Source organism: Balaenoptera acutorostrata, chromosome 12 (assembly GCF_949987535.1).
Source record: "Balaenoptera acutorostrata chromosome 12, mBalAcu1.1, whole genome shotgun sequence".
Lineage (NCBI taxonomy): Eukaryota > Metazoa > Chordata > Mammalia > Artiodactyla > Balaenopteridae > Balaenoptera > Balaenoptera acutorostrata.
Genome location: NC_080075.1, coordinates 71,794,166 through 71,817,662, shown reverse-complemented (window position 1 = coordinate 71,817,662; position 23,497 = coordinate 71,794,166). Strand labels below are relative to the sequence as shown.

The following is a 23,497-nucleotide window of genomic DNA, read 5'->3' as shown; positions in this document are numbered from 1 at the left end:
CGGCCGGAATGTCTTGACTGTTTAATTTCGTCTTCAAGGCTACTCCTAACAAATTAATTTCAGGGCCGAAAAAACGCGGCGGGTGGGGGGAAGGGGCGGGAAGCAGTGGGCAGCCAGCCACGGAGGGGAAACTAGGCAGGCCGGCCCCGCCCGGCGGCGCCGCGCCCCGCCAAGGCCCGGCCTCAGGGAGGTGCGGATACCCAGCGCGCCCAGGGCGCCCGCTGCTTCAGGCGGCGCCGCGGAGGACGCCGACGACCATGCGCGGCCGCGCCCTCCCTGTGAGCGGCTCAGCGCGCCCAGCTCCCAGCCTCGCGGTGGCGCCGCACTGAACCGCCCGTCTCGCTCTTCGGGACTGTGATTATTTTCTAAAACCCGGCGCCGAGGCCCCTGCGGCCGCTCTCGGGGGCCCCGCCCCGCGCCCCTTCCCAGGGTGGTGGAAGGCGGGGAGGCCGCGGCGTGCTGGGGAGCCGGCGAGGGAATCCCTCTCCCTCCACGTCACCCGAAAGCGAGGGAACCCACACTCGCGTCCTCTAACGCAAATGACCATCTTTGGCAACGTGCGCCAGCGGAGCAGACCAAGGGCGCGGGGCCGGGGGTGGGCGGGGGGGGGAAGGGCCAGGAGCCTCGGCTCCCTCAAACCGCGCCAGCGGTCCGCTCCCACACCCGCCACCCCCTTCCTTCCTCGCGCTGGGTGCGCGGCTGGCGTCAGCGCGGCCGGGAGCCGGGGCAGGGAGGGTAGCGCTGCGCCCGCCTCCTCCCGCGCCTCTTCCTCCTCCTCCTCCTCCTCCTCCTCGGCCTTCTCCCTCCGCCTCCCCGCGCGCTCCTCCCTGCAAGGTGGAGTCTGGGGTTGACGTGAGGTACAGGGGCTGGAGAATAAAGAGTGTGGAGTTGAACTCGTGCCATTGTAGTGACTCATCTCGGGCAGAGCGCTGGGGCTCCGAGCAAACCAGCGAGCAAGCGAACGGCGTTCGGCGGGGACAGAGAGAGGGAGTGAGAGAGGCGCGGACGGGCAACGCGGGCCCGTCCGGGAGCGGGCGCCGGGGAAGGGGTGCAGGTCCGGGCGCCGCAGCTGTGGCACGGGGAGCGGGGCCACGTCCCTCTCCGCGCCGGCTCAACTGGAACCCCACCGGCCGCGGGCCAGGCGCAGGCTGCCTTCTTCTAGTCAAGTGTCCGAACCGCTCGAAACTCCGGCGGCGAGTCGGCCACAGGAAGTTTATTCTCAGCTCCTTTTCTAAAAGGAGGAAATAGAAGTTTCTCCAAGCGGGCAGCCTTTCTTTTCGCCTTTTTTTGCCCTGTCTGAAATCGGGGGTCCCCAGACGTGGCAGGCTTGACTCGCCGGGCTCCTATTCTGTTTTACTTTCCAATTTTTGATTGAGCCGGCGGTCCGGCCTGAGCTCCGGTTGCGCGCGGGGGCGGGAGGGCGCGCGCAGGGGAGGGACCGAGGGACGCGCGGACTTTTTAGTGGGAGGGACCGGGTGGACAGCCGGACCCGCAGCGCTCATAGAGCAGGAAAGAAGTGCAGCGCTCGGCGCTCGGGGGTCACTGTTCCCGGGGTGTCGCCGCCGAGGGGGAGAAGCCCGGGAGCGAAGACTAGAGCCCGAGGCGCGGCCCGCAGGGAGCCAGCGCTCAGCAGCCGGTGCGCGGCCTCGGCGAGGGCGGGGGAAGAAAAACACCCTGTTTCCTCTCGGGCCCCCACCGCGGATCATGTACCAAGATTATCCCGGGAACTTTGATACCTCATCCCGGGGCAGCAGCGGCTCTCCTGCGCACGCCGAGTCCTACTCCAGTGGCGGCGGCGGCCAGCAGGTAGGTGCGGGGCCCGGGTGCACCTGGCGGCGCGGGCGGATCCCCGCCATCCTCTCGCCGCCACTGCCTCTCTTGCTTTCTTTTCCATTTCTTGGTTTGGCGAGAAAATTCCTACGGGCCACCGTTGTAAGTTCTGGATTTTCGTCTTGTTCTGCCCACACCTCCTTTCATCCCCTCTACCCGCCGCCAACACTTTTTTTTTTTTTTAAGTGGAGCGTTGAGCGGGCTGGAACAGCCAGCAAACCCTATCCTTCACACTACATCTTATCCAGACCAGCTCCTGGAATTGCAGGTCCCCTTCCCAGGAGCCTGTACCTCATCTCCCAGGAATCCACCTCCATTCTCCTCTCTTTCCGTGGTGGAAAAAAAAAAAAATTCTTTGCACCCACGGGCCCCTCCCTACATCTCGGGACCTTATTCTTAAGAAAAACCCTCTCCTTCTCTCCCCCGGCCCCCATCGGTCTTAATTTCTGGAAAATGTTGGGGACTCGGAAACATGGTTGGGTTCCTTCAAGTAATCCGGAGTGGGCGCGGGTTGTCGCTCTGGGAATCAGGTGCGAAGGTCAGGAAGGAGGAGGTCAGCCTTGATTGGCTCGGCTGCGCCTAGGTGCCCGGCGCCCATGCATCTCCTGTTACGGTCGGAGAAGGAGTCTGCACTGCCACCAGAAGGGGCGCCTTGTGGGTCTGGGAGTACCTTGGGGCAAGGACGCCTGCAGAGAGAAGGGGCAGGGGGGGGGGGGAGGGTGGAGAGAGCTCGTTTGGGCTCCTGAGTGGTTCTGGAAGCCGAAAAACAACTTGTTTCTAAAGCAGGCGGACTGGTTTGCACTGGAGGGATTGTGCGTGCGATCTGTCTATAAATACCAGAATAAATAAATACCAGAAGGGTGCTGCTGGGTTGGTGGTGCTGGTGGGGTGCCTGTCCTCGGCAGCAGCCACCCCCCCACCCCGAGGCTTGTGAGGGAGCTGGCTTAACAAACAAGGCCACTAGAACCTGAAACCCGCCTCAGTCAGGATCTGCAGTCTGTAGCCAAATTGGCTGCAGCAAGAGTTGCTCTGGTAAGGCGGTGGCCTTGGCCTCTATACGCCAGCCAACCAGAAGGGGCTGGGGTGGGCTTCCAGGGAGGAGGGACCCTGATGGAGAATAAAATGGAAACACGGTTCTCTCTGGTAACTAAAGAGGGGTATCTTATTCCAGACTGACTCCCCATACCTGGTGAGTCCTCAGAACGGCTTTTCTGTGTCTTCCCTCGACCTGCCCTGGTGTCCCCATAAGCACCACTGTAGAGAGCCTGGTCTGTGCATTGAGGGTGCAGTCAGTGCACACCTAATGACGAATACCAAGGTGAAGAGTTTCAAATCTTGTTCCAAAGTGTTTGATTTTGTTTGCTTTCCAGCCCCATTGGTGGTTTGTATTGAATCCAGCTATCGTTAGGCAATGGGTTAGAGTCATTTATAACCCATTCCCTCATTCTCCGATTCAACAGCCCCCAAAAAGTCCCTCTCTGCCTCTCTGAACCAGGAAGGGTTCTTTTGATTTCTCATCTGCTCCTTTGGCTGCCGTTTCAGTGGCACTCATCATTGAAATGTTACAACCTCGCCGCCTGGCTTTTCTCAGACCCTGGGGCCTGGATGGGAAGTCAGACCGGACATCAGTGCCCCAACTGAATAATCTGTGTCACTAGGGCTTTGAGCCCAGGATGTGAGCGGAGGCAATTCCCTGTTTTGGAAGAAAATCAGACAGGAAACCAGTGCTAGGCAGAAGGAAGAGAACTCAGTCCAGCAGAGTGTAATGGGGCCTCATTACCGAAGCAAAAAGCAGCTGTTGGCTAATTCCTAGCATGCTGTAACACATGAGGATTTTGCAATTAGTAATAACTGGTGCACAGGGTTCTTGCATATACGCCTGCCCATTCGGCCCAGCAGCTTGAGTGAGGCGCCTTTCAAACCAGAGGGATTGGCAAGGTAACGTAGCTTTGGACAAGTTTCTCAGCCTATCCACTCCTGAGGGAGGGGGTGGGGGGAGGGGGGGAGGGAGGCAGGGTTTTTTTCTATCATCTCTGTGGCTTTGAGCAGAGCTGTTCTGTGGTCCTAAGGACTGACGCGAGAAGCTTTTGTTACTTCACAAGTCTGTGACCCCACTCTGGCTCAAGGTAACTTTATTGCATACCAGATAAAACCTGTAATCACTTTATTTCTCTTAGCTTCCTTTATGGGGAGACTTTCCTGGCAGTTAGTGATGGGCCTTCTTCCTTTTGTGGCATCTCAGCGGACCAATCAGTGTAAGAGCATTCTCTGGTTTCACCCTGGGCAAGTGAATATTATTTTTTTCTGCTCTCTTTGTTTGTGGGGTCTGATATTCCTGAGAAGTTTATTGCTGTTTACTCAACCTAGAGCTTTCCTCTCCTCTCTCGCTTCACAAAGCTTGATCTTAACACATGGCCATGAGTTTCAGTGACTTGGGGAAGGTGGTGGGGGGCAGATAACTCTGTTGAAACCTCTGTTCTTGTATATGGCAGGAACTTGAAGCATGAAAAATATTTCCTGTTCCAGTTATAGTTTTAATCTCAGAGGTTGGTCATTGGTGATTTGATTTGTCTCTAATAGTTGCACACACCTCCCCCTCCTGGCTTTTTCTTTTTATTGTTGTTGTTGTTGTTTTCTCTCTCTCTCTCCTAACTTTCCTAGGAAAACACCTCCCAGATATATGCCCTGCCTGGCTGCGCGACTCTTAAACGGTTTCAGGCCCTGAGCATTACGCAATTCAGCCAGTTACACAAACATAGGTCATTTCATAACTTGTTTTCATCAGCTGGGCCCCCTTTTAATGAAAAACAAAACAAAAACAAGACCCAGAACTTTTCCAAGGCTGCCATTTGTCTGTTCCTCAGATAACTTGTGAAAATAAATCAAGGGGGACAGTTCAAGGAATACCAGACTAGCTCTCTTCTTTGGCAACCATCCTTTTCCAAGACACACACATACACACACACACACACACACACACACACACACACACAAAATTCCCCAGAGTGAACTTTTGCCAACTGTACCCAGGCTGGGACATTCCTCACATCAAAGAACTTTTACCAGAAATGACTGTGATTCCCAGGTCAGCCCCAATCATACCTCTCTAGTGCCCCCTACGGGACATTCTTAGAAGAACTATCTGGGGAATGTATTTTTCCAGCCCCAGAGAGTGTTAACTTGGTGAGTTTTCGGAATTCTTAGGATTTTTTTCTTTTTAATCCAGGTCAAATAAATGCCATATATTTAACAGTGGTTAAATAGGAGCTGCTTGACTTCGAGATGCAGTTTCTCTTCTGATTTTGTTTTTTTTCTGAATAAAACGTGGTTGAAAAAGGAGTGCTTTTTTTCTTTCCCTATTTTGATATCTGTCAGCACAATGTCTTCAAATTCCCAAGGCTTGTTTTCTTGATATTGTTTGTATTAGGGCATTGGGAATTTTATTTGGGGAGGTGGTCTTCAGAATTGGTGGGAAGGTGGGAGGTGTATATTAACGGTCTGGTGCCTTTTTTTAAAATTTTTGCCTTGATCTCACAGATGTTGTAGATTAGGATCAAACGAAATGTTATCCCAGGAATTTGTCTGTTCCGCTGATTCTTGATGGTGGAAGTCAGTGTCACTGTTTCATCAAAGTGAATGGGGTGAAACAGCAGTCATGTATTGTCTGAGTGGCAGTTGAATTTTCCTATCCAAACTCCTGAGTGCATTTCCATTACTTTATTTCTGCCTGCCTCATTATGCAAGGTGAGTGTAAAGTTAGGAGCCTCTGTTTTTTTCTTTTCTGTCTTATTACAAACACACCCGAACTTAGGCATCCAAATCACTGTTGTCCCCTTCATTATTGTTCCTTGAGAAGACTAAATACTTATTTGAATGCTGTGGCTATTAGTCAGATTCCGAAAGGTTTTACAGCATCCCTCTTTGGGATTGCCTTCAGCAAATTCTTTTGAAAACCCTCCCTCCTAACATATCTTTGTCTTTTGAGGGTGAATTTGATATTTGGAAGTTATCAAAAGATCTGACATATAAAGAACCAAGTGTGATGTATGAGGTCTGGGTGATCTGTCTGGGTCCAAAGCAGGGTGTGACCCCAAATTCTGTTGGTCTCCATCTCAGGAGTCTTCCTGGGACAGCAGTCACCAAGACAAGGCACACCAAAAGCAGGCGCCTTTGCCACCTCTACCTTAGATGTCCCCACTCTGTTATACAGGAATAAAGGTACTGATTTGGAGAATTCAGGAGGCTAACTTTCTGGTCTATGTGTTGAAAGAAAGAAAAAGAATTAGTGTTTTACGGCTGTGTCTCATCTGTGTTGTATGTGGTGTCTTTTGATGGCCACAGCATTTCAAAATGATGGCAGCTGCCCTGATTGAGGCAAATATATCTGTTCCAAACCCCATTCGGTAACTCTGTCCCTCTTGGACTCACTGGGCTGGAGAGGGAAGGTGTAAGACTCCTCTTGCCCACTGCTGTCTCGCACCCTGTCACGTGGCAGTGACTTGGCCATGCTCACCTGCTGTGGTTGTAGAGAAGATGAGACGGCATCCCCTTCCCGTGGAGTGCACAGCTGTCCCAGGATTGGTGGAGGTACAAAAGGGATCCACAGAATGGTGGAGAGAATCCTCTCATGCTTTGGAGTGGAATTTCTGTCCAGAAGGGCCCTGGGAGGAAGGACACTGGGGAACTTGGTGGAAACTCTGTGTTGGTCACCTTATTTTCCTTGCTTTTTTCTTTTCTTCTTTGCTGTTCTTCACTCTGGCAGTTAGGTGAAGAAAGATAGAATGATTCTTTCAAGTGAACCTGACAGGAGGCAGATCACCTGAGATAGTGTTTGTATACTTTAAAATTTGGGGAAATCATGAGTTATTAGGACCATTTCCATGGTGAACTAAGTGGCTTTACTCAGAGAGGAATGAAAGGTCAAAGGTCAAAGTGATGTCCACTGCAGAATCTGTGAAAATTGGTTGAATTCCATATAGAAGGCTTTGGAGAACACCCCACGTTTGGTAAAAATACAGAGCATTTGAGTCAAACTGGACCTCAACAGGGTTATTCTGGGGCATTTGAGGCAGCATTTGCCCTGCCCTCTCCTCTTCCCCAAGCCAGTCTCCTGGGATGTTGGAATTTTCCTTTTCCTGTGCTGGGAAACTAAAAAAAGGGGTTCTTAAGAGAAAGAATCCAGTCTCTTCCCAGATATGCATAATCATTTCTGCCTGCCGAGGCAGGTCACAGGTATTCATGGGGTTCATGGCTCGAGTGCTTTGTGGCCCAGTCAAGAATCAATCTGATGGAGAAATGCCTGGCTGAGGGGATGGACCCAAAACACCAACTCTGACTTCCATCTCAAATGCCATTTCTGCCCAGCTCAGGAGTTTCTGGGATAAGCCCTGCCCCATCCACGTCTGCAAGAAATAGGAACCCAAACCCTACTTCCTAGACCTTTCTGCAAAAGGCCGTGGTTGTGACCCTTATTTCTGAATCCAAGGCCCTGCAGAGTTCAGAAAGGTCATTTTCCCAAATTAGCAACTGCTGGGCTACAGGGACCTCTCTGACCTGATGAAGTTGGGTGGCCCTAGGGGCCCTGTGTTCTGAGCTGTCTTTCTCATAGGCAGTGGGAGGACACACGTACTTACTGAGCGGCCCCACAGCTCCCTTAAATTCAGGATGCTTCAGGATAAGGCGGTTCTGCTGCCCAAAGACCTGCAGCAAGGCTTGTAAGGCTTGAACTTTGGCTTCAGGTTCTGGAGATTCAAGCTGTCTAGTGAGAGTCCATCCCTTGACTCCCTGGGTTAGAAGAATAGTTGTGATTTTTTGCTTTCTCACTTCCTCTCTTTATTCTTTTTCCACCAACCTGAGCATGAGAGATGAGAATGATCCTCTAGGACAGGGCTTGCCAAACTATGGCCCAAGTATTTTTGTAAATAGGGCTTAAGAGAGCACAGGCACGCCTATTTGTTTACATCTTGTCTGTGGCTGCACTCACGCTACTATGGCCGAGTTGAGTAGTTGCACCAGAGACCTTATGGCCCTCAGAGTCTAAAATATTTACTATCTGGCCTTTTACAGCGAAAGTTTGCCAAACTGCTCTAGGAGGTCGGTGGGGGTGGGGGGCAGTTTGTCCTTTTATAGGCATTCTTGCCCACCCAGAAGTCAACAGGATGACACAGTGAAAGAAAGCATTTGGAGGCTCTGCCAGGCTGGAATACCACACAGCCATCCAGCATCTTCAATTCTGTCCCTAGAGGAGGAGCTTCCAGGGGGGCTGGAGAGCCCCAGGGGAGTCAAGTGAGGGTCCTGGGTTACCTCCTGTAGCCCCCCACTCGCAGCACACACCTGGTGCTGCAGCAGGGATCAAACCACCCTAATGCCCACAGCTGGGAAACCCCATCTTGGTTTGTGTTCAGTGTTAACCCGTTCGTAGAGAACCATGATTCCTCCCCAGGATGACATTTGACTGATTCTTGGGTCTGTTGTCAGAGAAGAACACCGGCTAACTTCTGGGATCACAGACTCCTAGGCCCACCTCTTCTCTCCGACCCCAGTGTCGCTTTCTGAAAAATACCTTTGGAGTTGAGACAAGACACATCTGCCAGATCTCACTTAAACTTGTGTGTGTGTCTCAGAGAGCCTCCTCCGGCAGACAAAAGCCTTCTTTATCGGAGCCCCAGTCCCCTCAGGGGCTAGGACGGGTTTTCCTTGCAGTTTAGAGCCAGTGTGTTATCCAGATGGCTTTACCTCCCTCTGAAGCAAGTTGTACATGCATTTAGAGGCAGTCATTACCTACTGCCTTTTTTTTTATTGCTGTCTTGTTTTGTCTAGACCAAGCCACTGCTGCAAGGAATCTGGCTGATGGCTGGGCACGGCCTTCTGTAGACCTGCCATCACAGAGTGAGTGGGCTGGAGGGCCCCGAGAGGGGCTGAGAGTCAGCACTTAGTCCTAAGGGATCTTAGTCGCTCAGCTTTGCTTCAGGTTTTTGGCTTCCCTCTCCCAGCCTGAAATGGGAGCTCTTTTGTTTGTTTTTTTGGAATGAGGAATGAATTTCTTGGGTGCTTTCCTGAAAGGAAAGCTGACAGTTACCCCACACAAGTGGAAGGTCACATTAAACCATCCTGCTGGATGCCTCGGGAGTCTTTCAAACCCAGAACCGGACTTGGGGAGAGAAACAATAAAAACGTTGGGTGCTTCCCAGGAATGAGAAGCTGGCAATTCTCCCTGGAGCCACCCCTTTTGCACTGTAAATGCACAGACACTTACAATGATGATGCATGATGATGATGGTGATGGTGGTGATGGTGGTCGTGATGATGACGATGCCACCTGCCACTTATTTGGAGCAGCATTTCTCAACCCTGGCTGCACATTAGAACCTCCTCAGGCATTTTTAAAAGACACCTTATCAGAACCCCACCCCAAAGCAATGATTTTAGAACTGTAATGGTGGGGCTGGCTCCGGCATTGGTGTTTTTAAAAAGCTCCTCAGAATATTCTAATGTGCAGCCAGGGTTGAGAGCCGCCGGTGTGCTTTTATAGCCTGTGACTACAAGTAGCTACTTATTTAATCCTCATGATAGTGCAGTGAGTTTGGTGTTACTACTCCCCTTCCCAGACGGGGAAACTGGGTCCTCAGTGATTCACCAAGGCCTCAAACCCAGGCCTCCTGACTCAGACTACTCCCCATTCTCCTTCCCAATCCAGCAGCCCAAGAGAAACATAGCTGCCTGGGCTTTAGTGCTTCTGCACACACTCAGCCGCTCACGTGTTCTCACTGCCCTGCCTCCTCACAGCCAGCCCTGGTTGTCTGTTTTTCCTCCTTGAAGATCATTTCCCACTTGTATCCTTCTGTGTTCACTGCACCCTGCCCTCCTTCACACACACATACCCAGATACACCTGTTACTTTTCAGTCAGCTCCGGCCAAAAAGTCCGGTTGTCTTTGCCTTGGGAGGTGACTCAGAATCCATTCATTGCACTGGGCATCTCTCCTCACGGACTCCCAGAATCCATTGCGCTGGTAACTTCACAGAATCCCAGAATCCACTGCACTGGGCAGCTCTCCTTACGGACTCCCAGAATCCACTGCACTGGGCAGCTCTCCTCATGGACTCCCAGAATCCATTGCGCTGGTAACTTCACAGAATCCCAGAATTCATTGCACTGGGTCACTCTCTTCGCGGAATGCCCCTGCCCTGGGGCCCCAGGGCAGTCTGGGAGGTGAGGCAGCCACATTCCACCACCCAGACTGGGGTCAGGCAGCTGGCAGGGGAGTGAGCAAGGAAGGGTCCACAGCTCCCTCAGCTGCAGTGAAGTACTCTAAGCTTCACCTTATTTACACAAAGGAACCCGGCTGTCGTCACCAGGGGCGAAGACCGTGGTGGTGGCAGCTGCCGTTGCTGCTGGCGCTTCTAATCCTGGTTGGTCTGATTGGGCCAATATAGGGGAGATGCTATAGCATCCATGCTAACGGCAGTGGGATTTCATCTGGGGTCAACCAGACCTGTGTGGCGTCCTGGGTGAGGGAAGATCTGTAGGGACCCTTGGTGGGGATGGCCCTGATGCTCTGCCCGAGGGCAGTGGGGATGGATACCAGCACTTGGGGCTGGATTTCGAGGCAGGAAGAAACAATCTACAGAAGCTTGTGTTGCACTGTATTTGAGAGACCTAACCTCTTTGTCAGGCTGAACTGGGTTTGAATCCTGACCCCACTGCTTATTAGAACGTGGCCTTGGATAAGTTACTTAATCTCTCTAAGCCTAAATTTCTGCCTCTAAAATGGAGATAATGGTAGTTCTTACCTCAGAGGGAAAATTAATGGGATAATCTAGGTTAAACACTACCATGGTGCCTGTCATTTAATAAGTGCTCAGTAAGTGTTAGTTATTATTGTTGTCATCATTTCATCCACCAAGTTAGGGAAGAAAGGATGTGCAGAACCTTTCTGTGGCAACAGGAATCATCCGAGGCTGAGGGTTTCAGGAGGGGAGCTCTCCCAAAAATCTGGAAGTAGGGGATCTTTCCCTTCTCCCCCCTTCTCGCTTTCTAGTAGCTGCCCTGAAGGAAGGTCAAACCCAGCTGCTGAGGAGCATGGCCCATTTTAGCTTTTGTACTCTGTCATCATCTTATATTTTAAATAGAATGCTTCCTGCAGCGTGTTCCACAGAGCTCTGCAACGTGGTCTGGGCATAAATTAAGTGACAGGGAGAAGACTCAGAGCTAGCAGCAAAGTTTCGCACAGACATGCCTGTGAGCACAGATAGATATGTAGATAGATAAAGAGAGACACAGTGTGTCTGCCCCAAGCAAGATGGGGGTGAAGGTCAAGGAGGACAAGGACAGCAAGGGGAAGTCTGGCGCAGACGCTACCACTTTCAGTCTCATGGGTCAGAGGACATCTTTTCATGGACCTGGTCTCACCCTGATGGGGTCACAATCCCATCATGAACCTGTTTGGAAAGTAACAAAAGCAGACATAATAACCTTCCTGGTGATCTTCGTTGCTGCAAAGCAGTTGGTCGGCAAATCTCCTCAAGGGATCCTAAGCTGGTACCTTGGGGAATAATGGCAAGTGACCCAGAAGCTCAGGAGGCCCAGATGGAAGACCTGCTCTCCTGCAGACGGGGGACTAGCTGGCCTGGAGGGCTTGAGAGAGGGCCTGCTGAGTGTGAGCTGCTAGGGACCACATCTATCCTAGAAACCATTGGGGATATGCCCACATCCTCGCTGAGCCAGTTGGGGATGGAGTTTCCAGGACCTCAGTCAGGGAGCAGATCTGACATGGGGGTCCCAGGAATAGTTAAGATCCCCTTGATTCTTGGATGTGTAGGAAGTCCACCCAGTGTCTTGACCTTGGCTTCCCAGGCTCTGACTCCACTTTCTGCCAGTTTTGGCCTCCTGGCTCTGCTTGTCCTGTTCTGCAGTATTTATTGGCTCAATCCTACTTTTCTCCTCATTTCAGAAATTCCGGGTAGATATGCCTGGCTCAGGCAGCGCCTTCATCCCCACCATCAACGCCATCACGACCAGCCAGGACCTGCAGTGGATGGTGCAGCCCACGGTGATCACCTCCATGTCCAACCCGTACCCCCGTTCGCACCCCTATAGCCCCCTGCCGGGCCTGGCCTCTGTTCCCGGGCACATGGCCCTCCCGAGACCCGGCGTGATCAAGACCATTGGCACCACCGTGGGCCGCAGGAGGAGAGATGAGCAGGTACAGTTCCGGTCAGGAGTGGCATCGGTGGCTTTCCAGGCCTTATAACACAGGGTTTTTCTGAAGACTGGCAGGGAGCAGGGTCGATGTTCTGGGAGCACTGGGGAGGTGAAGGAGCTCAGGACCCTCATCAGTGCAGGCAGAGCTAGAGACCTGAGAGTCAGGCACTTCGCCTGTGTCCCTTAGAATCTCTGAGTCTTAGTTTCCTCGGCTGCAAAATGGAGATAGGGTCTTGCTGGCCAGGACTTGCTGCCACCCGAATGAGATCATGGTGGGAAAGCGCATAGTGAGTGGTGAGGCGTCAGCACGTGGGCAGGACTTAGGCCCTGCCTACAGCAGTATCATTCTCTGATCCTTGGTACAGGGGCCACAGGACAAGCAGCCAGTGAACCCTGGCTGGGAGGTTTCTGGGGAGTCCTTAACTGTCTCCCAGTATCTGGTAGACACCCAGCAGTCCTAAAGCCTCCCCCCCTGCCCCTTCTAGACCAGTACTGCCCACACTACTTCCATTCTCCCTCCATGTTTCAGGCCTCCAACTCAAGGCAGGAGCCCGTTTCAGGTGCCTGGGATGCACATTCCGGAAGTGGAGGGACTCTGGGGTCTTTGGAGTCTGCTCCGCTGCTTGAGCTCCCAGGGCTGGGGGTGGAGGTGGTCAGATATCATCAGCCTTTTTTTTTCCTCAAGGGGCTCAGCTTTGAGCAGGAGTCAGCCTGGCTGAGAGAGACGCCAGAAAAGGGTGGGGCCTGTGCTCTCTACGTAGCATCTACCCAGCACTCAAAAGGCCCATTGTCTGTATTAACAGATTACCAGGGCAGCGATGGCCCCCTGCTTCCCAAAAGAGAAATCAGAGTCATGCATAATTCCAGAAAGGAGGGAATGAGCCTTCCAAGAGCCCCATCTGTCCCCCTTCACAGATGACACAGCCAAGGCCTGGACACAGCTACCTGGGGCTACTTGGCAAGTGAGTGGGCAAGCGTGGCCTAGAACCAGGCCCCTGGACCCCTGTGCGGTGCTCTTTCTACAACACCATGCCACCACCAGTCCAGGGAAGGGAGATACTTTGGCAGTAGAATCCCTTTTTCAAATGAAATGTTAGCTTGAAGAATTAGTTCAGTTACAGCTTTGGAACCCCTCCCCATTTCAACCACTGTCCGCCTCCACTCCTTGTTCCAATACAAGGACCTTTCAAACGTGGTGCCCAGTGGATGACTGCAGATCCAGTGCCACTAGTCCCCAGGACACTTAGAATCACAAGGGTCACTGCGCTGAGGAACCGGACGCTTTCACAGGAGCCCCGTTCCTCTGAGGACAAAGCTGGGCCTTGTATCCATTACATGTTGGTTTGTTCTATTAGTGGCAGGGCCCTGTGCAGGGGCAACATGGAGAGGTGAGTGTAATAGACAGTAACAGACACAGCTCCCGGGTGCTGTCGGGCTTCTGCTGCTGGGGCAAGTGGCCAGTATCCCCCCTCACTGCTGCTTTCCATACCTGTAGTTATAAATATTGCAGTAGCAGTGATCCTAAGGTCCTCTATAAATGTGCTTCCTTCAGGGAGCCCAGGGTGCTAAGCTTTATAGTCACTGATGATTTGGATTCTCCCTGTACGTAAGGGACCCCTGAGTGAGAGCCAGGCTTGTGAGGGACTCTTGGGTTAGCAGGACAACAAAGCAAGATGTGCTGAGTACTCTTCATCCTTTTCTGGACCTAGCTCACACCAAATTTAGAAGTTTATATCTGGAAGAGTCTTTGGAGACCAGCTTTTCTATAATTTTCAATAATTATAGAAAATTCAATAATTTTCCCTCTGCACCTATTTTACAGATGAGGAAACTGAGGCCCAGAAAGAAGGGCCTTGTCCAGGCTCACACAGTGAGTTAGTAGCAGAGCCAGGACTAGAATCCACCTCTTTTGACCTTCAGCCCTGTGGTTTTCCCGCCACACCACCTAGGCGTGCCTAAGACAGTTTGGAGAATTTCCTTCCTTTTTTGAGAGGGAAGGAGAGAGCCGGAAGTGTTTTGTCCCGTGTCAATTAGGAGTTCAGATAATCATCTGGCAGCTTGGAGGAAGCCTAGGTGGTAGCATCCTAGAACCTTGGCTCTTTGGGTTCCTAGCCCTAGGGTCTTTTCTCAGAGGCTCACTTCCGCCTTCCCAGCCTCCCCCAGGGGGAGGAACCTGTTACCAGGGGCTGGCCTGGTGCCTCACTGCCCTGCTCCGGAACCTGCCCCAGAGGCTCCCTCTGAGGCCAGCAGTGGCGGGGAGGGGCGGGTGTGTGTGGCTTGTGGATGGGTACGTGGTGGTGCTGACACACTCAAGTTGTAACCGTGTTGTCACCACCCCTGAACACTTCCTAAGCCAAGAGCTCCCACAAGTTGCCCCACACCTCACCAGACAGGGGCGAAACTTCTAGGGCAATTGGGAGGCCAAAATTTGTCCAGAGGCAGCCAAGGGGGAACGGAGGCCAAAGTGGACCAGGACCAGCTCTCCATCGTTTCTGCCCCTCATCAGTGAAGGAGGAGGGGGGCTAGCTGGGCCTCAAGGGGAACCCTGGTAGCCTTTCAGTGCTGAGCCCTGAACCCACGACTGCAGCAGGGTTACCCTCTTGGGCTCAGGTTGAGACAGGGTTAGGAGTAGCAAGTATTCAGGGCCTTGGCCAAGTGGCCTTGTGACCTCAGCCGATCCCCACAGAGAACAGGGTGCCTGAATCTGTGGACTCCGGGTCTCCAGTTGATTTGCTGCCCAGTGAGTGCAGAAAAGGCATCAGAGAGGAGACCTCTGAATTGCATCTTCTTCTTTCTAGCACTTTCTAGTTTAGAGAGGACTCTCACACTGCATCTCATCTAATCATCGCAGAAACTTTGTGGAAGGCAGGGCAGGTCCTATTAACCCCATTTTACAACTGGGGCTCTGAGGCTCAGAAGGGTCAATAATCCGTCCAAGTCCACCCAGAAGTGCCACATCTGTGCTTGGCTGCCAGCTGCCTGACACCTCTCAGAAGAGAGACTGTGGAGCCATTGGCTTTCCTGGGGAGGCGGAGGAGGGGGCTTAAGGAGGGACGTGGAGCCAGGACTCCAGTGTGGACTCCAAGACCGGGTCTCTGGAAGGGGCCTGAAGACTAACAGAGATGTTACCGCTGGATGGGCTCAGGTCAGTGCACACCACCTGGAGGCTGCTGCAGGGGGTGAGGGCCACAGTGATGCTGTGCCCTGTGCAGGACATCACAGCCACGCACCTTCAAGGCTGCAGGGAGCGTCCTGGGGACTCTGGCCTGGGCCCAGCCCGGGCAGCGGCTCCTTCCCTCACAGGATGGCTGGTGGTCCAGGCAGCATCCATCAGTGGGGCGGCTTCTCTCTTAGCCCCTCCAAAAGTGGCTTTGGCCCTTTCCCCATGTGTCCCTTGAGGGTAGGACTCACGTCTTATTCCCCCAGAATCTTCTAAGCCCCAAGTACTGTACTTGGCATCTTGTAGGTGTGCCGTCAGTCTGATGACTGAAGGGGTGGTCTGTCCTTTTGAACTGCTTTCTGCCTTGGCCCCCAGCCATCTCCTCACATCACCTCTGTGAGGGGCTGGTGGCCCTTCTCTGGAAGGGGGGCTCTATGTAAACAGAGTGTCAGCCCTGATGGGAGAGCAGAGTTCTTGCCCTCTGGCCTGAGCCACGGGCCCCTAACCAGCCTCACTGTGAGGAGCTGCAGGGGGATTTTTGTTCATTTGGTTCGTTGACAAATCTCTAACCCCCCAAACTGTGCCTGGCGTGTAGAAGGGCTCGTTGGTTGAATGAGTGGATGTGGTGGGCAGCAGGGTTTAACCTGCCTAAGGGCCCCTCCTCCTTTTGCTGGTCCTGTCCAGCCCGGCACTGTGCCAGGCACACTGGTGAGTCCTCGGGGTTGAACTGTGAGCGGCCAGCACTCAAGGGCTGACAGAGGGACTTGGGAGTGGGTGGCCCTCCCTCTGGCAACAGAACGTGCCCCCCTGGGTGGTTCTTACTCTGGGCCCAGCTCCTTAATCAAATGGAGATAATGAGGCTTGCAGAGCAGGCAGAGTGATGGGGAGGCGTAATTAGGCAGAGCGGAGGAAGCTGCTTAAGTGGGTGGGGCAGGCCTGGCACGAGGGGACTCTGGGGGAAGCAGTCCCAGCTCATTCTCTCGGGCCTTGGCACTGAATCGGGGCTGACCTGACACGTGCTGCCATCATGCTTGGGCTGGTGAGTCCCTGACCCATGGCTGCCCTGTTCTCCCTTCAAACACGTGACATCACCTTCCGGTGGGGTTCAGCTCTAAGTGCCCTCCCAGGCGTCCAGACAGCAGTGAGCCGCATGTTCTGGGCCTCTGAGCCGTGCTCCTCTTGCCTTCGGCCCTCCCCTCTCCAGTTCCAGAAGGGCTTCTTCCCCTACTTAAAATGCAGTTAAAAGCCAAAAAGATGGTGAGCCATTTATCCGATCCTAACCATGATCCTTGACCTTGGCCTCTAGCTGTCCCCTGAAGAGGAGGAGAAGCGTCGAATCCGGAGGGAGAGGAACAAGCTGGCCGCGGCCAAGTGCCGGAACCGCCGCCGGGAGCTGACAGAGAAGCTGCAGGCGGTGAGGAGCTCTGCGTCGGGTGGGTGCGCTTCTGGGTGGGCCAGAGCAGGGACCCCAGGGCTCCCGGCCCCCCCCCCTCCTCCTTGCCCCTAGTGGCTGACACGTGAGTCAGTGCAGACAGAGACATTCCTTCCTTTCAGCACATGGGTCAGCACTGCCCTGATTAAAGGAGAGGGCTGGGGAGAGGGAGCTGGCCTTTAGCACCAGCCTGGGCCCAGAGAGCACTGGACAGGCTTCGTGGGCCTGGCACCCTTTCTCATTCAGCACCTGAGCGATCCCTGCACTGAGACCTGCTGGGGCTCCTGGGTGAGGGATGGCAGAGGGTGTTGGCATTGCCGGGCCCGGGAGCCAAGGCAAGCCCAGACCTGCCTCCTCTGGGGCTCCTCTTCCCAGGGTGCCTGCCACCAGCAGCAGTGGCCCGGCCTAGCTTCAGCCATCTAGTCTGGGCGGGCGAGCATTGTGGGGAGCTGCTCTCTGGGCTCCTTCACCTCTGCAGGGGTCGTGACACTCTCTAGGTCTCCTGGAGATGGGTCACGTGCAGCTGAGTTGTGCTATCCTGGGGTTTTCTCATATCCGTCGTGGCTGGGAGGGTTCCCTGCCTCTGCCCTGAGCCTGAAGCTGTCACCTTGGTACCTCATTCTGCCCTTGTGAGTCATTCTCCCCTGCTGCCTGATTGCCCACACCTGGGGGCCCATGGCCCTACCCCTCCCTCTCAAAAGCTTGACCTGACCAACGTCACATGACTCCCTCCAGAGCCCCGCCCTCCAGGATGGGCCGTATGCCATGTGGAGGAAACCCAGAGCCAGGACTAACTCTCCTGGGTGGAATGTGTGCAAAGTGAGGAGGTGAGGGGGACTCTGTTGGCGGTCCTTGCAGTGAGCAGCCAGGATGGTGCTTTGGAAATCATTGCCTTGCACATCCTGTTACTTTAGTTAATCCTCCCAGTTACCATTCACCTGCTGCCGCTTCCCTTTGTCCATCCTGGAGCCCTCGCTCGTGGGTCTTGAATGTGCACTGCGTGAATTCCGTGATGCCTGTAGTAGTGCCCTGTGGAGGTGTTAGAGTCAGGGAGGAGGAGTGGGAGTGCTCCGATGTCACTTGAGGCGGATCCGTTAGTGATCAGCACTCCCCGGGGAGACTCCCCGAGCAGAGCCCTCCCTACCACTAAGCTTTCAAGGAGCCATGCCCCCTGGGTGTACCCCAGGTGCTTCTGCCACCAGCCCCAGAAGAGCCTGCCCCCTGAGGCCCCGCAGCTTGCCCCCCACCTCCCTAGAAGCCTCACACCCTACTCCCCCGCGCCTCCCCACCTACGGCCCAGCCACCCAGGCCCTGAGCCACATCCTCCACAGGAAGCCTCTCATAAGCTCATGACGTTCATCAGACCCTTGAGACAGATGGAAACTTTTTTTCACTTCGGAATGTGCTGTACTCTGCTTAGCGAAGCTCTGGCCCATGTCATCTCGTTCTCAAACAGGAATCTGTGTTCAGGAAAAGTGGGGAAGAGGCTGGTGACACATGCCTTTCCGTATTCCATAACGACCCCCTGCATGTGCATCTGTTGCTTCTCTGGCTTTGTGTAAAGGAAGGGCTGAGGTCCATGCCAGCCTCACATGCCCGCTCAGGCTGACAGGGGTCTCATCTGTTAAAGCACAGGGGCTGAACTGAATGTTCTCCCGGGGTTCTGTGAGTCCTGAAACATATGCTTTCTACTTAGAGCAAAAAAGGGAAGAGGGACGGTGAAGATCCAAATGGGATGGATTGAGCACTTCCTATAAGCCAGGCACTGTCCTAGGCTTGTGTGTGCAGACAGAAACCTCCACTGTCACGCAGCTTAGAATTTAGTGTCGATGTGTCCACAGCGAGCTGGATGGGGTTGAGGAGGCACGAGGAGAGAGGGGTGGAGCTTCATGCTGTGCTCCCTTCCCCCGCCGGATCTCACTATTATTCACCCCTCAGGGGTACCGGGGGGGCGGTCCTAGCACGAAGGCAGAAGAGCGTAGTAGCATATGGACTCTGGAGTCAGCTACATTGGGGTCAAATCTGGGCTACCCTACCTGCTTGCTCTGTGGCATTGGGCAAATGATTAAACCTCTTGGAAACTCAGTTTCATCTGCAAAATGGGTTGCTGATAGCTGCTTCAAAAAACTGCTAGGTTGAATGAGATAATGCCTGTGAAGTGCTTAACACAGTGCCTGGCACAAAGTGAGTGCTCGATCATGACAGCTACAATTGTTAATTCACCCTTCCTCCACGCTGACCTTCCTCTTCTCTCAGTCTGGAGCTTTGGGAACAAAAGGAAATCTTAAATGTGCAGGTGGCTCAGAAGCAGTGGGGTGTGAGCTTGCTGCCTTCAAGCTCTGTCCTCTGAGCACGTGGCTGGTTTTCCCTTTCTCACCCAGATTTGACAACCCCCCAGCGCACCCCCTGCTCTCCCTCACATACCCCTCTTCCCCTGCAGGAGACGGAGGAGCTGGAGGAGGAGAAGTCAGGCCTGCAGAAGGAGATCGCCGAGCTGCAGAAGGAGAAGGAGAAGCTGGAGTTCATGCTGGTGGCCCACGGGCCTGTGTGCAAGATCAGCCCCGAGGAGCGCCGGTCGCCCCCGGCCTCCGGGCTGCAGGCCCTGCGCAGTGGGGGCAGTGGAGGGGTAGGCGCCGTGGTGGTGAAGCAGGAGCCCCTGGAAGAGGACAGCCCCTCGTCCTCATCGGCGGGGCTGGACAAGGCGCAGCGCTCCGTGATCAAGCCCATCAGCATCGCTGGGGGCTTCTACGGGGAGGAGCCCCTGCACACCCCCATAGTGGTGACCTCCACTCCTGCCATCACTCCAGGCACCTCGAACCTCGTCTTCACCTACCCCAGCGTCCTGGAGCAGGAGTCTCCAGCGTCGCCCTCTGAGTCCTGCTCCAAGGCTCACCGCAGAAGCAGTAGCAGTGGGGACCAGTCATCAGACTCCTTGAACTCCCCGACTCTGCTGGCTCTGTAACCCAGCTCCCAGGGGGGTCCTCGTCACTGCCTCCTTCCCAGGGACCAGCACCTTTCAGCACTCCAGGGCCATGAGGGTAAGAAGGGGACCCTGCCAGAGAGCTTCCTGGTTCTGGGGAGACCCAGGTGGGATTTGGCGGTGAGGCGTTGGAGGACTTGGATGATCTCTTAGAAGTCACGGGACCTCCTCCCTTGTTCATCTTGCAAAGCAAATCCTGTTTCTTGAAAAACGTTGGAGAACTTGGTTTGGTGGACCCGGGCATCTCTCTGGCTTCTGAAGAGCCTGAAGCTGGTGTGGACCGTTCCCGTCCCTTTGTCACGATATGTCTCTGGAGTGATGGTGTCTTTCTCTGCCCCACCAAGCATGCTCAGTGCCTTTTGGTTTCACCTTCCCACTATTTGCCCCTTCCTTCCCCCAGTGTCAATTTCACTTCCTCTTGGTTTTTATCAAATTTGCCATGACATTTCATCTGGGTGGTCTGAATATTAAAGCTCTTCATTTCTGGAGATGGGGCAGCAGGTGACTCTTCTGCTGGGGCTGACTTGTCCAGAAGGGGACAGTCAATGTGCAATACAGAACCTTTCCTCCCCTGACACTCCCGGTCCACCACCATCTCCAGAACCACCAGCAGGGCTCCCTGAGCTCTCAAGGAGATGCCGCCATCGCTGGGAGACTTGGAGGACCCTTCCTCCCCATCCTCGGAGACGGCTTTTGGAGGAGCGGCTTGGCCAAAAGACAGGGTGTGAGTGAGACAGCCGGGGCACAGATTGGGTTTGCCAAATGCCTAATTACCGGGCCAGGAATAGTGCCAACAAGCCACATGGGTGTCTTGAGTAGGACGTCTCCTGTAATTACTGCCTCGCCGTTCTGCCCCGGACCCTTCTCTCCAGACCAGGGAGGCATCTCTCCCTAGGAGCCACAAATCACTCCAAGTCCCTGCCGGCTCTGCCCTCCCCCACCCTGTCTCTCAGGGTGATGCCACCCACAGAGGTTTAATGAGCGTGGGCCTGGCCCCTCCCCAAGCCTCAAAAGCGCCTCTGCTGTGGACAGAAATGCAGGGGGAGGAAGGAGGGAGGCAGGCAGAGTCGGGTTCACCTCGCAGCAGCCCCAGCACCTGCTTCTCACCTCTCACCCAGGTGCCTGTTCAACCCCTCGTGGTCACCTGCTACCTAATGGATCTAGCGCTTTTTCTTTTACACTCCCCTGCCCCCTCACCCCAGTGTGCTCCTCAGATCCATCAGCCAGTTGTGAACAGCTGGCCCAGAGCTGTCACTGTGGCTTGCAGCGTACATGCCATTCTTGGGGGCTGCTGAAATCAGAGATGAGATGTGTTGCTTCCCGCTGCAAGCTAGCTGCTCCCTTCCCATGGGGTGGGGCGCAGGGAAGGAGTCCTCCAGCCTCGCCAAGAGCACAACTCAGCAGAGCTCAGCGTGGTCCCCACCTCCCACCCCTCAAAGCCTTTTTCTCCCCAGGGCTGATCTTCCAGAATAAGCTTCTGCTGGGCTAGTGCTCTGAGGGAGACCCCGCTATTGTGATTCAGCTCTAGAGATCATTGTATGATAATTTAAAACTATATAGATATTATTTAAACCAACCCAGTGGGGGTTAGAACTCAAAGTTGGACTCCGGGGAGAGAGAGAGAAAGAGAGCAATGACATGGTTCCCTGTTCCCTATTCCCTTCACGTACCCAGGCCTGGCACGCCGGCCGGTATTTAATGTCCATTATCCACTTGCCATGCACTAGACACACAGAATGGAACAGCCGAATGCCTAAAATACACAGACCGCTACGACTGGGAGTGACGTGTGGAGAGATAGGGCATGAAGAGAGAGGAGATCAAAAGAAAAAGTATTTTGTCCCCAAATGCTTTAAAAATGTTATTTCCCACATTCCTTGGCTGTGACGCCGCCTTCCCAGTTCCCCAGAGGTTCTGGGAGCGGCGCTCCTAATAAGATTGGGCCACTGGGTTTCTCTGGCTTCAGATTAATCAAGGACGCAGAAGTCAGCAAGGAGTAGCAGGAGATGGGCAAAGAGAACTGGGGTGTGCTCAGCTCTGAAAGGCTTAATCATCTCAAGTGATATTTGTGGCCAATTGGGAGCTATTTGCTTCTTTTTGCATATATATATATATATATTTCTTAAATGAAGCTGCTTTCTGGTGTTTTATTTCTAAAAGTCCCTTTGTGCCCCACTTTGCACAGCCCTGATCCCAAGGCAGGTCCCGGTATGAGACTTGGAGCCGGGCTGTACATGCCTGAGACAGTGTCTGGCTTTCGTTCTGATTTCAAGCTGCGTTGGCTTTGGGACCAGCAGAAAGCAGAACCCTAGCCGCCCCTCAGGATCTTGAGGCCTCCGAGCTGTGTTTCTATTCAGGACCCTCTAGCTTTGTTCTGGGAGGTAGTCTGGCTTCCCCAAAGCCAGAGGTTATTCGGAGAAGGCTGAATATTCACACCTAACGCACTAGTGTATCCTCAGTCACTTCCTCCTGGCTGTTCCCCAAGTTCACACCAGACCCAGGCCTGCCTCCTCCTCCTCCTCTTCCTTCCTTCCTTCCTTCCCCCTCCTCCTCCTCAGGGAGCAGCCGCAGGGGGGAGGCCTTTGTGCTTGGGCAGGGAACCCTGTGCTCCCCTTGTGTCCCCAGCCGTGAGGCAGCTGGTGTGGACTCCAGTTGGGCTGCAGGCAGCTCTGGGATGGCATAGGGCAGGCACCCCTTGACAGGCTGGTGTGAAACACACCGTCCCCTTGGCCACCTGGCTGGCCTCTCTGGGAATAGTCCTCTTCCTGGCTGGGTGGATGGGGGCAGCTGCTGACACAGGAAAGAGAGGAGATCCCAGGTGAAGTTTAGGCAGTTGCCAGAGCCAACTCAAAGCAGGGAGTTCACTGAGGAAGTTTTCAGAAAGAAATCATTGTTCTGCCCGTGAGACAGGCCAGGTGTCTTCACTGCGCCCAATCACACAAGCATCTCAACGCCAAGAACCATCAGAGGCTACGGGTTCCCTTTCTCAGGCTTTGGGGAAAGGAGTCTCCTCTCTGCTCCCACATGGCTCCATTTTAAGGATGAGCTCAACTTATAGGCATTGGGACTTTTCTCCCACTTCCTTGATGGACCACCAGTGCTTCTCGCAGTCTCTTCTTGTAACTTTCAGGTTGATTTCCTCCTCTGATGAGACATCCACGTGGCCTCTTTAAGAAGGAAAAGAATAACACCTACTATGTGCCAGGCGCTGTGTTAGGCACTTTTATATATATATACCTTCTTTAGGATGAGACTGAGCGATGAGGACTTCCCTTATTAAAAGCCCACAAGTAATGAATAAACAAAAACACTTGAAGGTGAGAAGGTCTTTCTCCAAAGATCCAAGGCAAGATTGCCTTCAGTCCGAGGTTTGTTCTCAAAGACCCACCCCCTACAATATCCTTCCACCTCTAAACTTGTTTTCCCTGTGATGTGCTCCTTTGCACTTTTCAGATGGTTGACCTGAGTTTTATAGAGTTTGTGGACCAATAGGATACGTGGTGTGTGTAACTTTCTTTTAAAAACTTAAGTAAAGGGGTCTTGCTATTTTCTGCTTGTTGAGTCTTCTTGGCATTCATCTTAAAAGCCAGCATCTCACTATTTATTGACAGGTCGTGTGTGTGTGTGTGTGTGTGTGTGTGTGTGCGTGTGTGTGTGTGTTCGTGTGTACATTTCTAGGTGTGCCCATGTCCTCCTGCACCTTTTAAAAAAGGAAACCCAGTCACCCCACTACCTATTTGACATCTTTTTGTGCTTCTAGTATTTTGGTCATACATCAAAAAGGGTTTTAATTTTTTTTTTTTTTTTTTTTTTTTTTTGGGTTTTAATTTTTTAATGCTGACATGTTCAGGAGGAGCTGGGTCAAATTTTGAGCGGGGCATGGGAAGGGGAG

At 53.6% G+C, this 23,497-nt stretch overlaps 1 protein-coding gene across 2 annotated transcripts; it reads left to right on the top strand.

The window, feature by feature from the left end:
- The first annotated feature begins 704 nt into the window (after positions 1 to 704).
- Positions 705 to 23,154, top strand: FOSL2 (FOS like 2, AP-1 transcription factor subunit). Of its 2 annotated transcripts, none has more exons than XM_057558806.1 (4): positions 705 to 1,806; positions 11,783 to 12,034; positions 16,500 to 16,626; positions 19,066 to 23,154. In XM_057558806.1, exons 1-4 carry the CDS (start codon positions 1,705 to 1,707, stop codon positions 19,497 to 19,499), a joined length of 915 nt encoding a protein of 304 aa, XP_057414789.1. In that variant the 5' UTR covers positions 705 to 1,704; the 3' UTR covers positions 19,500 to 23,154. The 2 variants fall into 2 exon arrangements, with proteins under 2 accessions (XP_057414789.1, XP_007191423.1); XM_007191361.3 differs by having other exon boundaries at positions 816 to 1,806; positions 16,500 to 16,607.
- Positions 23,155 to 23,497: the final 343 nt, after the last annotated feature.